The sequence below is a fragment of the Erpetoichthys calabaricus genome, chromosome 16 (assembly GCF_900747795.2).
Source record: "Erpetoichthys calabaricus chromosome 16, fErpCal1.3, whole genome shotgun sequence".
Lineage (NCBI taxonomy): Eukaryota > Metazoa > Chordata > Cladistia > Polypteriformes > Polypteridae > Erpetoichthys > Erpetoichthys calabaricus.
In genome coordinates, this window is record NC_041409.2 from 42,915,584 (window position 1) to 42,931,915 (window position 16,332).

The 16,332-nt window shown below is 38.6% G+C and overlaps 1 protein-coding gene across 1 annotated transcript in view; it reads left to right on the forward strand.

Moving 5' to 3' along the window:
* LOC114666348 (nectin-4-like) overlaps positions 1 to 7,664 on the forward strand; it is a 95,393-nt gene extending 87,729 nt beyond the window's left edge. The window contains exons 12-13 of the mRNA XM_028821168.2: positions 3,761 to 3,937; positions 7,194 to 7,664. Of these exons, the coding sequence (XP_028677001.1) occupies positions 3,761 to 3,937; positions 7,194 to 7,487 (471 nt within the window). The 3' untranslated portion in view covers positions 7,488 to 7,664. The remainder of the gene's footprint in view (positions 1 to 3,760; positions 3,938 to 7,193) is intronic.
* Positions 7,665 to 16,332: the final 8,668 nt, after the last annotated feature.

Consider the following 16,332-nt stretch of genomic DNA (forward strand, 5'->3'; position numbering starts at 1 on the left):
TAAGTTGAACTTTGGTAGGGCTAATTTTGAGCAGATGCGACAAAGTCTAAGTAGGATACACTGGGATAAGCTTTTAAGTGTGGAGACAGTTGAGGAGCAGTGGAACAGGTTTAAAAATGTTTTACATGTAATGCAGGACAGATACATCCCTAAATTTGGAATTAATAGGAAACGAAAAAGAACTCCACGGTGGATTAATAAAGATTTAAAAAAGAAGTTGCAAAGGAAAAAACTGCTTTATAAGGCATATAAGACTAATGACTGCAAAGTGAATTGTAGAGCGTATGAGAACATGAGGGCAACCATTAAGAGGAATATAGCAGAGAAGGTGAAAGAAGACCCTAAGAGATTCTTTCAGTATTTTAGTAGTAAAAGAACAGTCAAGGAGGAGGTCAAGTGCATCAGGAATAGTAAAGGGGAATTAAAAGATACAGACAGTGAAATAGTAGATGCATTAAACTTACATTTTTCTGAGGTATTTACAAGTAAGCAAGTGGATAACCTCCCAGAGGTAACAGGGACTACTAAGGAGGTACTGAGGGATTTGGAAATTGTAGAGGGAGAAGTACTGCTCAGATTAAATAAGCTGAAATCGAACAAATCACCAGGACCAGATAATATTTATCCTCATGTTCTTAAGGAGGCTAGTGAGTACATATATAAACCATTGACGCATATTTTTAGGAAGTCACTGCGCACTGGAGAGATTCCAAAGGACTGGAAAATGGCAAATATCATCCCATTATATAAAAAGGGTGACAGGGCAGATCCAAGCAACTATAGGCCAGTAAGCTTAACATGCATCACAGGAAAATTAATGGAAGAAATTATTAAGGATAAGATCGAGCAACACCTGGCAAGGACAGGAGTTATTCTAAGCAGTCAGCATGGGTTCAGAAAAGGGAGGTCGTGTTTTACTAACATGCTGAAATTCTATGAGGAGGCAACAAAAGAATACGATCAAAGTGGAGCTTATGATATTATTTATCTGGACTTTCAGAAAGCATTTGATAAGGTGCCACATGAGAGGTTGGGTATCAAATTAAAAGAGGTGGGAGTTCAGGGTGATGTTTGTAGATGGGTGCAGAATTGGCTCAGACACAGGAAGCAGAGGGTGATGGTGCGAGGAACCTCATCAGAACTGGCTGATGTTAAGAGTGGTGTTCCACAGGGGTCAGTGCTAGGGCCGCTGCTATTTTTAATATATATAAATGATTTAAATAGTAATATAAGTAACAAGCTGGTTAAGTTTGCAGATGATACCAAGATAGGTGGATTAGCAGATAATTTGGAATCCGTTATATCATTACAGAAGGACCTGGATAGCATACAATGGGCGGTCGGAAAATCGAGAGTACACCTTATGAGAAGGATTTAGGAGTCATAGTGGACTCTAAGCTATCGACTTCCCGACAGTGTTCAGAAGCCATTAAGAAGGCTAACAGAATGTTAGGATATATAGCACGATGTGTGGAGTACAAGTCCAAGGAGGTTATGCTCAACCTTTATAATGCACTGGTGAGGCCTCATCTTGAGTACTATGTGCAGTTTTGGTCTCTAGGCTACAAAAAGGACATAGCAGTGCTAGAAAAGGTCCAGAGAAGAGCGACTAGGCTGATTCCAGGGCTACAGGGGTTGAATTATGAGGAAAGATTAAAAGAGCTGAGCCTTTACAGTTTAAGCAAAAGAAGATTAAGAGGTGACATGATTGAAGTGTTTAAAATTATGAAGGGAATTAGTGCAGTGGATCGAGACTCTTATTTTAAAATGAGTTCATCAAGAACACGGGGACACAGTTGGAAACTTGTCAAGGGTAAATTTCGCACAAACATTAGGAAGTTTTTCTTTACACAAAGAACGATAGAAACTTGGAATAAGCTACCAAGTAGTGTGGTAGACAGTAAGACATTAGGGTCTTTCAAAACTCGACTTGATGTTTTCTTGGAAGAAATAAGTGGATAGTACTGGCGAGCTTTGTTGGGCTGAATGGCCTGTTCTCGTCTAGAGTGTTCTAATGTTCTAATGTACATATAATATATGTGTATGTGTATATATGTATATATATGTGTATATATATATATATATGTATATGTGTATATGTATATATGTATATATGTATATGTATATATGTGTATATGTATATATGTATATATGTATATGTATATATGTATATATGTATATATATATGTATATATGTATATGTATATGTATATATGTATATGTATATATGTATATATATGTATATATGTATGTATATATACAGTGATCCCTCGCTATATCGCGCTTCGCCTTTCGCGGCTTCACTCCATCGCGGATTTTATATGTAAGCATTATCATCATTCTTTAATTTAATATTATTTATTATTTATTGTATCAGTATGCTGCTGCTGAAGAATGTGAATTTCCCATTGGGATTAATAAAGTATTTATCTATCTATCTATTTAAATATATATCGCGGATTTTTTGCTGGTTCGCGGATTTCTGCGGACAATGGGTCTTTTAATTTCTGGTACATGCTTCCTCAGTTGGTTTGCCCAGTTGATTTCATACAAGGGACGCTATTGGCAGATGGCTGAGAAGCTAGATTGCTTACTCTTCTCTCTCTCTCTTGCGCTGACTTTCTCTGATCCTGACGTATGGGGATTGAGCAAGGGGGCTGTTCGCACACCTAGACGATACGGACGCTCGTCTAAAAATGTTGAAAGATTATCTTCACGTTGCTATCTTTTGTGCAGCTGCTTCCTGAAACGACATGCTGCACGGTGCTTCGCATACTTAAAAGCTCGAAGGGCACGTACTGATTTTTGACTGAAAAACAAACTCTCTCTCTCTCTCTCTCTCCCTGCTCCTGATGGAGGGGGTGTGAGCTGCCGCCTTCAACAGCTTTGTGCTGCGGTGCTTCGCATACTTAAAAGCCAAACAGCCCTATTGATTTGTTTGCTAGAGATTGTTTTCTCTATCTATGTGACATTCTGTGCTCCTGACACGCACTCCTTTGAAGAGGAAGATATGTTTGCATTCTTTTAATTGTGAGACAGAACTGTCATCTCTGTCTTGTCATGGAGCACAGTTTAAACTTTAGAAAAAGAGACAAATGTTTGTTGTTTGTTTGCAGTGTTTGAATAACGTTCCTGTCTCTCTACAACCTCCTGTGTTTCTGCGCAAATCTGTGACCCAAGCATGACAATCTAAAAATAACCATATAAACATATGGTTTCTACTTCGCGGATTTTCTTATTTCGCGGGTGGCTCTGGAACGCAACCCCCGCGATGGAGGAGGGATTACTGTATATGTATATGTGTGTGTGTATATATATATATATATATGTATGTATATATATATATATATATATGTATGTATATATATATATATATATATGTATGTATATATATATATATATGTATATATATATGTATATATATATATATATATATGTATATATATATATATATATATATATGTATATATATATATATATATATATGTATATATATATATACATATATATATATATATATATATATATATATGTATATATCCATCCATCCATCCATTTTCCAACCCGCTGAATCCAAACACAGGGTCACGGGGGTCTGCTGGAGCCAATCCCAGCCAAGACAGGGCACAAGGCAAGAACCAATCCCAGGCAGGGTGCCAACCCACCGCAGTATATGTATATATGTATATGTATATGTGTGTATATACATAGAGAGACAGAGTTTAATAGTTACTGTTTAATTTAACTCTTTTTCCTATAGGACCCCCGTACACAGCGACCTGCTCACCCTTCCCTTATGAGAAATGGAAAGCCCCCACTTTATTCATATGGGAAACCAGAACGTCGCTCAATGGACAATCTTGATGACAATAACTACAGCCAGCAACTGCACGTGGAGACCTTCCAGCGGAACTGCCATGGTCGCTATTCATTAAGGGTCAGTCTGTCTGATGTAACAGTAGTAGCAGTTGATGCTTTTAACACGAGAATTACCAGAGCCTATGAAAAAACTTGTAGATCCGGCCCACCTTAAATCCGTTCCCACCTCTCCCTCAGCGTCTTTTGTCCTATAAATGTGCAGATTAAGACAAACAGCAAGCAGCCTGCTATTTCATCCTCCACCACCACAGACTGTGCACAAACTTCTCCCAGCTCATGCCTTGATTGATTATCTGGGAGTGAACTGCTGGAGTTTTAGAGTGGAAATAATAGATCGTTATTTGGAACACATGCATTTCATGTGTGTTCCGTTTCTATAATCATCTGTGTAAACACATTGTTAAAACAGAAACGTTTGTCATATTTTAGTCGTAAATGACAAAATGTTGGCATAAACCATATAATGTGTGAAGCCTGAAGTCCAAAGATCAAATAAACACTTTCACAAAAGGTTCAAGGACGATACAACAGCTTCCGTGGCGTAGCAGTAAGATTTGCTGACTTCTAATCAAGAGTCCCCGGTTCGATCCCGTCTGCCTCCTGTATTTGCCATTTTCAGTAGTGAGCTGCTGTTATTGTTAATATTATACAGTACACACATACATTTGGTTTGCGTCTGTAACAGACGGTGTACATTTATAGGACTTGTGAAAGTTAGGTTTTTTTTTTTTCACTTTTATTCTCTCAGTCACGACCGCGATACATACTACCACCCTAGAGATCTGACGCTGTTAGTTTTTATTTGAAATTGGGAGTAACTGTAGATGTGAGTGGTGTTTTGAGGCAATGGAACTGGACATTCTCTCATCTGGAGGGGTAAAAGCTGACACACAAATGCTGGTGAATCTGCTTTCTTCGTATCTCACTGTCACTTGATTTTTTCTTATTCAGTTTTATTGAGTGTTCCTGCTCACGCTGAATTAGTATTCACCTTATGGTCTATGATGTCAAAACAAAAAAACAGAGACATAGGTATATATGATATTTGGAATTATTCATTTTATGATCAGTATAGTACATTTCGGAAAACATTGTAGCACGGATGCAACATTATTCATATTATTCATATTCATTCGCATAACACAGCGCATTTCTTTTCCCCGATCTTGCCAGTCCCCACATGTTGCTGTTTCTTTTGTACTCCAGGACATGCAGAGGCAACAATAGTACAGAGAGGTCAGTTCAGCGCTATATGCAATCATCACATTCAAATGTTAACAGTTCAAACACACGCAAGGACCCATCCTTCCTACATTTACAATGTGTGTACCTGTTGCAATTCGTACACTTCTCTCTATGCTTTGGTTCCTATTACATTGAAAGGGCACCAGACACTGACTCAGTTTACTTTCCTGGGGAAAGCAGCTGTCTTGGAACAGAAGCTTGTCAATGTTGCATCCTCCTTTTCTTTTTCCATCGCCTTTTCTAGTAAGATGTGACGAGAAAGTTCCGCTGCAAGGTGAACCACGAACTTTTTCTTTTTTCAGTGGCCTCTGTGCATGCCTTACACAGTACATGTGCGTTGATCTCTGCCAGGTCAGGCTTGTTATAACACAAGCAACTGGCCACCTTTGTGTTCCTGTGCGCACTGAATAAGCTCACGCCTTCTGATGCATGATGTCAATGCAGCACAGAGAAAAAAAGAAAGACAAATACTGTATATGGGACATTGGGTATAAATTTATTGTACTTGTAAAAAGTTGGATTTTTTCAGTTTTATTCTCTGAATCACAATTACGCTGTACCCCTTCCTCCCCCACCCCGCCCCTCCTGATCTGATTCTAAGTAACAGCGGCAGCATAAACTCACACCCAATCTGACGCTATTCGTTTTCAAATAATATTGCATTAGTGCGATGATGTTTTCTGGTTGGTACTATTCAGGTCATAAAATGATTTCTTCAAAATGTCACATATATTGTCTCTTTCAGGTGTGTAATAGAAACCACAGTATAGAGAGAAGTGTGCGCATTGCAACAGGTACACACGTCGTAAATGTAGGAAGGATGGGTCCTTGCGTGTGTTTGAAATGTTAACATTTGAATGTGATGATTGCATATAGCGCTGAACTGACCTCTCTGTACTATTGTTGCCTCTGCATGTCCTGGAGTACAAAAGAAACAGCAACATGTGGGGACTGGCAAAATCGTGGGGGAAAAAAAACACGTGATGTTATGCGAATGAATATGAATAATGTTGCATCCGTGCCACAATGTTTTCCGAAATGTACTATACAGGTCATAAAATGAATAATTCCAAATATCATATATACCTATGTCTTGTTTTTTTCTGACGGTGAGATACGAAGAAGGCAGATTCACCAGCATTTGTGTGTCAGCATTTATCCCTCCAGATGAGAGAATGTCCAGTTCCATTGCCTCAAAACACCACTCACATCTACAGTTACTCCCAGTTTCAAATAAAAACTAACAGCGTCAGATCCCTAGGGCGGTAGTATGTATCTCGTGACTGAGAGAATAAAAGTGAAAAAAAAAGGTAACTTTCACAAGTCCTATAAATGTACACCGTCTGTTACAGACGCAAACCAAATGTATGTGTGTACTGTATAATATTAACAATAAGAGCACCTCACTACTGAAAATGGCAAATACAGGAGGCAGACGGGATCGAACCGGGGACTCTTGATTAGAAGTCAGCAAATCTTTCCGCTACGCCATGGAAGCTGTTGTATCGTCCTTGAACCTTTTGTGAAAGTGTTTATTTGATCTTTGGACTTCAGGCTTCACACATTATATGGTTTATGCCAACATTTTGTCATTTACTACTAAAATATGACAAACGTTTCTGATTTAACAATGTGTTTACATAGATTATAGAAACGGAACACACATGAAATGCATGTGTTCCAAATTACGATCTATTATTTCCACTCTAAAACTCTAGCAGTTCACTCCCAGATAATCAATCAAGGCATGAGCTGGGAGAAGTTTGTGCAAGGTCTGCGGCGGTGGGGGATAGAATAGCAGGCTGCTTGTCTTAATCGGCACATTTTTAGGACAAAAGACGCTGAGGGAGAGGTGCGAACAGATTTAATGTGGGCCGGATCTACGAGTGTTTTCGTAGGCTTTGATAATTCTAGTGTTAATTGAAAAGTTATAAGAAAATGTGTGTGTGTGTGTATTGTGTATGTATTTTTGCGTAAGCCCATTTACAAAATTACTGTATATTATCAATATGTTTCACGTCTTCTTTGCTTGATTGCTTACATTTGTCCATTGACCCATTTCTCTGCAGGAACAGTCTTTACCTCCTCCGCTATACCCAACCCTACTGAGGAACAAGAAGCCAGGAAACTTGCAAAATGAAAGGGCAAAAAAAATGCAACAGTCTCAGGACAGTCTGGGGCCAGAGAATTCATATGAGGAAACCAGTGAGGAAGGCGATAAGGAGAAAGTTGATGACCGGGAAACCGAGAGTTCTGGAATCTCCGAGACATTCACTAGCCACTTTCATATTGACAATGGGACACTTCGACCTAAAACAGAAGCAAATGGCATGATCCTCCCTCAAAGGGGTCATCTAGTGTGAAATGCCCCCACTTTATAGTAGACTGTAAAAACTATGGCAGCATCCATGAGAAATGGTGATTTTTTTTTTTTGACTTTTGAAGCCTGACAAAGTAACGGTGGTGAAGGGCAGAAGGCATTGTTTTAAACAAATCTGAACCTGTTGAAATGTATAAATTAAAATGCATTGTGGCTGCCAGCTTCCCTAACTGTTATTATTGAATTTGGCTCACCTGTACAGATGAATGATGAACTTGGATTTTTACATTGAACTTATGAGAAACTGAGCTTTTTGGTTTTCTTTGCAGGAAATGGAACATAGGCTCCAAATACACAGTGTTATATTTTTTAATTTTCCCCAATGGCCTTTTGTTTAATGCTGCAAAAAATCAGTAGTATGTCTCTATACAGTATGTAAATATGCACAGCAACAGAATGCAAATTTTATGTTTGATATTTTTTCACTGTGATTTGTATTAAGGCTTTAACTTCAACCTTGTGTGTGCGTGTGTGTGTGTGTGTGTGTGTATGTATGTATGTGTGTGTGTGTGTATGTATATATATATATATATATATATATATATATATATATATATATATATATATATATATATATATATATATAATGTAATATTATGTTGTTCTATTCTTATCCATCTGAAATGCAGAACCATAGGCCATTCAGAAATTTCCCATAAGATGAATGTATATGAAAATTGTCTTATTGTGTAGAATGGTTTAACAGTAGGTGTAGACTTTTTGTAAGGAATGAGCTGGGATGGGGTGTGTGTTAGGGGGTGGGGGTGGTGCTTCTGTTGCCGAAGTCTTCAATGTGAAATTGTAGCCTGCCTGTGTTTTTAGGTTTGGCCACAGGCCTAAGAAGTGCTGGTGTCAAGGACATAAAGGATCTAACTGAATTTAAAGATATCAGGCTTTGTATGTTTAATGAGTTTCAGGTATAGAAAGAGGAAGTGTTCCTTACTATACCCCAGTAAATATTTTATTTATTATTATAATTTTTTTTTTTTTTTTTGCTACTTGGCTACATTCATACAGAACAAACATATTTAAAATGTCAGCTTTTTATTAGTGAGTAGTTTGAACTTGAGGGTTCCCACCCTCTGAAGGAAACAAAATAAAATGGCCTTGGTCTTGTACAAACTTTATTTGTGTCTGTAGAAAAATATTTACTCATTAAAATTTGTTTGTCATTGGGGGTTTACCATTAATGTTAAGAAGTCCTTACTAAAAAAATCTCACAATTATGTAGGAAAAACAGATGCCATGATAGAAACACAGGATACCTTTGGCTATCATAAATTTTAAAGTAAATCTTTACTAATCAGTAGCCCAGTGTTTTAATTTATCTGTCTATCCAACCATCCATTTATTGCAGTTCATTGCTGGGATTCTGGGGCCTAAGCAAATCTGCACCATTATATAGTGTGATCATCTTGGGGGTACACACACACACACACCATACTTGATTGGTTAAGGCCAATTTAGGGATATTAGTTAACCAGACTGGGCATCCAGCATGTTCAAGGGTTATTTCTTTGTGCTGAAGTGAAGCTTGTTCTCTTATTGTATTAAAATAACTAAATAAGTGGCTAAAAGGTTGTTGCATGAAGATTCCTCACCCAGCATTCTTTATAAATTGTTCATCCGCTCTCATTTTAAAGATCAAATTTGGTTCCACAACTTTATTCAATGAATGAACAGAAAGCCTGCCCTGTGTCGTCACCCATGTTTTCATGTGCATCCAATGTATCTTTTCCGTAATTCTGAAGCATTTTGTATTCCAAGTTGCTGTTTTTCCTAATTGTGTTAGTTGAAGCTCTGAGTCACTGGAAATATGTCTTCAAAGGATGTAAACATTAGAAAGGGCCACAGAGTTGGCATTTTGGCCTTGAACAGCTAAAGATCACGGTTCTGTTCCCAGCCCATTCACTGTCTGTGTGAAATATGTATTTGTCCTGTGAGTATTAGTTGGTTTGACTACTCCATACTGACCTAGTATGTGTCTCGTGTGATGGAATGGCATTTATGCTAGGAGTATTTGTTTTTTCTTTTGAAAAACTCTTATGACGCTGTAGTAGAAGCAGCTCATATGAAAATGGATAAATGGGAGGACCATTCTTGCTAATGTAATGAGGCTTATGGAACCAGCTTCTTTTTGAGTCGCACATCTCACCATGCCCAATTAGAATTATTGTCTGACCAACACCACCTTGTTAAATAAGCTTTGGAACACAAATCATTTGATCACTCAACTGAAGCTCAATGGGAAATGCTAAAAACAGGGCTTGTATGCCTGTGTGGATAGCATGATGGCAGAGGAGGTTTGATTTGCTGTTTAAGTGTTTCTACTGTTGGGTTTTATAATAAAAATCAAAAATACATGTTGTTCTCTTGACTGTCCTCTCTGAATTGCTCCGTTAGAAAATGGTAAGATGGCAAACCCACAACATGTCACAAGCAGAAAATTCATGGCAGCTGCACCAATCCTATTTTGTACAGCGAAATAACAAATATTCATGCAGAATAGTGTTTATTTATTACAAAACAAAAAATGCAAATGAATTTATGTGAAAATGTTTCATTTTTCTTTTACTGTCAAGTTGTAGACTTGTTAATTCTAAATAAATAATGATGGGAAGTTGTAGTTAACTTTATTGCTCATGAGTTAGGTTGAGCATGATCACCTTTGCTTGTTATTCAGAGCCCCACCATGACTACCCTTCCATCTGTGAAATTTTTGGTATAGTAAGTAGAAAGTGTGGGGAGAGTAGCAAACTTCAAAAGGTGAAAAATGCTCTAGCAGGTGTAACTGATGTGGTCCATAAAGTTTGAGGCCACACAATGCATTAACTTTTTTTTTTTTTTCCATATTTTTGTATTGGTTTTGTAGATTGATTGTATAGCCTTATTGCATGCAATTTGTTTGCAGAAAGCAGTTTCCTAAGTGTCAACATCAATGAAGTCTTCAATTAGATCCACAAAGGGAGAAAAAATGAATCACGTATCATAAAGTAGTTTTTATTCCTGAGCTTTCAACCCCTGCCAGGGGTCTTCATCAGAGGATAATGCTTAGACTTACAAGAATCAAAGGCAATATATATCAAAACATTACGGGGGGGGGGGGGGGGGAGAGTGGCTAAGTCAGTGTGATGGGGGGACGGTATTGGGTGTAGTTTATTTATTATGAACATGTTCTTCTTAAGTTTGCATATGCTGGATTTATGTCCAAGTGTCTGTTGATGGCGTTCTCATTTGATAGCCAAGATTCGGCCAGCTCTCTGGCACTTTTAGTACTGGCCTTAAATTTTACTTGTACATTGTCCCAGTTAAATGTATGTCCTGTTGATTTAGTATGCGTGTAGATCAATGAAAGTGAGTCCTTTCTTCTGACGACGTTGCGATGTTCGTGTATATGTGTTGTGATTCTTTTTGAAGTTTGTCCTATGTATACCGCTGACCAAGAAATGCATGGAATGCTATAAACTGTGTTTCGTGTTTCTGCTATCGATTTCTTGTTTTTAGCATTAAACAGGACTGTGCGCAGATTGTTCGTGGGTTTGTGTGCTATTCAGTCTCAGAAACACTATTAATGAGACTGGAAAGCGACCCCACCATAGAGACAAGAACTAAAATGACCATTAAAGACATAATGCACCTAATATCATTTTGCCAGAAAACTCACTTTCATTTCAACGGCAAATACTACACTCAGAAAGAAGGCATGTCAATGGGATCGCCGTTATCAGGACTTCTAGCGGAACTGGTAATGCAGCGATTTGAAAACATGGTTCTATCCCAGTTCACACCCAAAATTTGGATACGCTATGTAGACGACACATTCGTCATACTAAAAAATAACCAGCTGAATGAATTCTACAACCACATCAACACAATATTCCCTGCAATCCAATTCACAATGGAAAAAGAAATTAACCGACACATCAACTTCCTGGACATCTACATCAAAAGAAATAATGACGCCACCCTGACCACAAGTGTTTACTGTAAAGAATGCTACACAGACAAGATATTACACTTCACCAGCAACCACCCGGTATCTCATAAACGGAGCTGTGTTAAAACTCTATTCAGAAGAGTCCACACCCATTATAATACGAAGGAAACAAAAATGAATGAGAGACGCTATCTCTTCCATCTTTTCACTTCAAACGGATACTCAAAAACATTCATTAATCGGAGCTTATACAGAAGATGCCAAAAAACTCGGCAAACAATTGAATTGAATCAGAACCCCCACCCCACCTGGCACTCACTCCCTTATCACCACAAGGTGTCTGAAGGTACAGCGCACATCCTGGCCAAGTCAGGCATCAGAATAGCACACAAACCCACAAACAATCTGCGCACGGTTCTGTTTAATGCTAAAAACAAGAAATCGATAGCAGAAACGCGAAACACAGTTTATAGCATTCCATGCAGTTCTTGCTCCGTGGTATACATAGGACAAACTTCAAAAAGAATTGCAACACGTAAACAGGAACATCGAAAGGCCGTCAGAAGAAAGGACTCACTTTCATTGATCTACACGCATACTAAATCAACAGGACATACATTTAACTGGGACAATGTACAAGTAAAATTTAAGGCCAGTACTAAAAGTGCCAGAGAGCTGGCCGAATCTTGGCTATTAAATGAGAATGCCATCAACAGACACTTGGACATAAATCCAGCATATGCAAACTTAAGAAGAACATGTTCATAATAAATAAACTGTACACCCAATACCGCCGCCCCCATCACACTGACTTAACCACCCCCCCACCCCCTCCACGTAATGTTTTGCTATATATTGCCTTTGATTCTTGTAAGTCTAAGCATTATCCTCTGATGAAGACCCCTGGCAGGGGTTGATAGCTCAGGAATAAAAATTACTTTGATACGTGATTCATTTTTTCTCCCTTTGTGGATTTCCAGCTGCTTATATATATAAATAATATAAAAATATGGAGCACTACAACAGAAACCGTGAAATGACCACATAAAAAGGTACACAATGGGCTTCCCATATTTACACTAAATGACACACACCCCTAAAAAAACAAACAAACCTGACCAGTCTGGCAACAAAGAACTGTTCTAAGTTACATTTCATTTTAAAATATCGTGAAAGTAAACTGATGGAAGGGGTGGATAATTGTGCTCTGCTGAATTGGAATGACCAAAATGAACTTTCCTAACAGGTCCAGCTCTAGCCTTGCCAGACCCACTGCCATATCTATGGATGGTGCAGTTGTGTGTTCACCTGGTAGATCCTCCTGGAGACTTCACAACCAAGTCAATTTCCTCACTCTACAAGCATATTGCCATTTTCCTCCAATCTTGCTCTCATTTCTTTAAACAGGGTCTTCTTGGTTAAAGTGTACCCTTTCCTGAATTTGTCCAGTTTTTTTTTTATTGGTCTATTTCTATTCTACACCAAGTTTAACATAGCTTTATTGACTAGAAGTTTAAGGACTAAGTGACTTGCAAAAATTACATTTATTTATTTAGCAGGATTGCCATTTTACTTCTGCTAGTTTAATATAGCTGAAACCTTCTAAAACATGACTTGTTCAATATCACATATGGTGGCTTTGAGATGAGATAATTTCAGATCATGGACATTTCCTATCTTTTTTTTTTTTCTTTTTGTAAAGGGCAGTTTTATTCATAACACTGGAGATACCACAAATACAGTCAAAGCGATTGCAAAAGTGTGCCAAAATTTGAAGTGATGTCTGTTCACACAAGCACAGAGGCTGTCTTCCCAAGACAGAAATCACCACCATTGAAAAGGATTTCTGCAGAGATACAGATAGAACAATCAAGTTTTTACAACTGCAGCTTTTCTGAGCTATAGCAAATTATAACAGACTCACTAGTGGGCATGAACATGGATTTTACTGATATATATATACAGAGAGAGAGGCACACACGTGCACATGGGAGGCAGTTAAAGGACACAATTGAGGGTAATTCCTTGCCAGACCAGGGGGTGACAGAGCTTTTTTTTTCTCTTTTTCCTCTGCAGACCTGTTACAGGAAATTCCACAGGGCCCTGATGATGTCACTTCCTGTCTCAGCACTGATATCATAACTTCCTCTGCCTTGCTTTAAAGTCATCATCTTTACATCCAAACAGTTCTGTTTTGGATTTCAGTCTGTACACAACTCTACTATCTATTTATCAACGTTTTGCAGCCAGGCTCAAGTATATGGGAGGCTGCCCCAAACCTTTTTGGCGGCTCTTTTTGTTGTTCTTAAATGTATATACACACACACACATACCGTATGTTGCATCAACTGTTATTTATCTGTTTAGATACTGTAGCTCTGTAACTAGTGAATACACAATGGGCAGTCAGAAAATCGAGAGTACACCTTATGAGAAGGATTTAGGCGATTGTCTTATTTTCACAAATTGTGAAAAACTAAATGAATGCGAGCCTTTTTTTAAGTATGCAAAGGAACTTTATTTATCACAGCTCTTACATCCATGGCATCCATGCTCTAAAATAACTCTAACACAGAAAACATCGAGGTCCCTTTCTCTGGTACCTTCCTGATGTCATAGGTGCCTAAACCATGCCTGATAATAATACATTTCAATGACATATAAATATTACATCCCCTTCCTTAAAATAATGATAGAACACAATCAATGTAATATTGTCCTATGACTTCAGCATATATTATCGAATACTGCAACCTACAAATACGAATGTTTTAATAATTGCCTGTCAATATAAATAACAATACAAAGGAACATGTGGCAATGCAAAACAGAATCTTGGTATCTTATGGACAAATACTCATTATATAATGTCAAACACATTCTAAAAACACAAGAACATTTTCATTTTTAAATATGGCAGCAATCCACCTATACTCTTTACAACTCACAGATCTAGGACTGTTCGTGGTTTGACTTCTCGTCCAGACCTAGTGCGATATGAGGGTAAATGTGATCCTGAACTAGGCAATGATTCAGTGGTGCAAGTATCAGGTAACGGTGGTGTGTTTTCAGGTGTGCAAGCTTCTGGTGAGACTGGTGTGTTTACATTTGTGGATTTTAATTGTGTGTCACATTGTTCATCTGGTTCTGGGTCTACAATATTGACGTTATTCGAACTAAGCTTTTCCTTAGTACTCCGGATATGCCTGCGGTTGCAGCGATACACCTGTCCATCTGAAGTGCGGAGGATATATGATTGATCAGTTCCAGCTGGTTGGATGACAACCACTGGTTTCCAATGTCCCTGTTCTTGGAGTCTGACAGTTGCTCCAGCATCAAGTGGTGGCAATGGCTTGGATGACCTGTCATAGTAAACCTTTTGGTGATGTTGTCTTTGGCGCCTTCTTATGAATTCTTCCTTATGGCTAACAACTTGCGGTTGTAATTGCTTGCTTGTTGTTGGCAGAATTGAGCAAAGTCGTCGGCTCATCAACAACTGTGCTGGGGACTTAAAATTGTCCACTGGCTTGTTACGATATTCAAGCAGACTGAGATGTGGGTCTTTTCCATCTGCATAAGCTTTGTCCAAAAGTGCTTTGGCTGTCTGTACAGTTCTTTCAGCAAGACCATTACTCTGTGGGTAGTGTGGACTTGAAGTGATGTGTGTGAATTCCCACGACTTGGCAAATGATTCGAACTCCATTGATGTGTATTGGGGTCCATTGTCTGATATTAATGTCTCTGCAATGCCATGTCTAGCGAAGGCTGCTTTGAACTTGCGTATCACAGTTGCTGATATGGTGGTGTGAAGTTTGTCTAATTCAAAATATCTGCTATAGTAGTCAACAGTTACGAGGTAGTTTCCACTGTTCCAAGTGAATATGTCTGTACCTACAACTTGCCATGGCCTGTCTGGGATGCAATGAGGTATCATGGGTTCTTTGGTATTCGATGGATAACATTCCAGACAGATTTGACACTTTACTACAATTGCCTCTATTTGCTTTGACATTCCATGCCAGAACATTCTATCACATGCTCTTTGTTTGCATTTTTCCATGCCCATGTGACTTGCATGGATCTTCATTAGCATTTGTTCTCTAAGACTTGTAGGAATGACCATTTTTTCTCCCTTAAAGACAATTCCATTGATTTCAGATAACTCATCTCGATGATTCCAGAACTGCAAGATGCTCTGGGGGCACTTTCTCCTCTCCTCAGGCCATCCATTGTGAATAGCTGTTCTCAGAGCACTAAGATGTTCATCTTTCTCAGTTTCAACTTGTATCTCCTTTAATCTGGTGTCACTCACTGGTAAACTGTTGAAAACTGTGTGAATGTACACATCCATCCCTTCACTGAGGTTGCTTTCATGGGAGGTAATGGACTGTCTTGAGAGTGTGTCGGCAACAGGAATGTCTTTTCCTGGTCGGTGAGCAATGTGGAAGTCATATCTCTGCAGTTGAAGGATCATTCTCTGCAGCCTTGGTGGGGCTGTGGCTAATGGTTTTCTTAAGATTGACACCAACGACTTGTGGTCTGACTCCACACAAACTCGACGACCATATGAATATTGATGAAAACGCTTGAACCCAAAGAGAATTGCATACATTTCTTTTTCAATCTGGGCATAATTTATCTCACTGTCTGTGAGTGACTTGGAAGCATAGCTGATGGGTCTGCCTTCTTAGCAGTACAGCATCAAGCCCATATTTTGATGCATCTACTTGCAAGTAGAGTTCTTTCTCAGGATTGAAATAGGCAAGAACTGGTCCTGGTTCTCTAGTAATGATGTCTTTCATTTTCTGAAATGCTGCTTATCCCATAAAAACTCGCTTGACTGCTTCAAGAGATGACGCATTGGCGCACTGACCTCAGACAGATTAGGTGC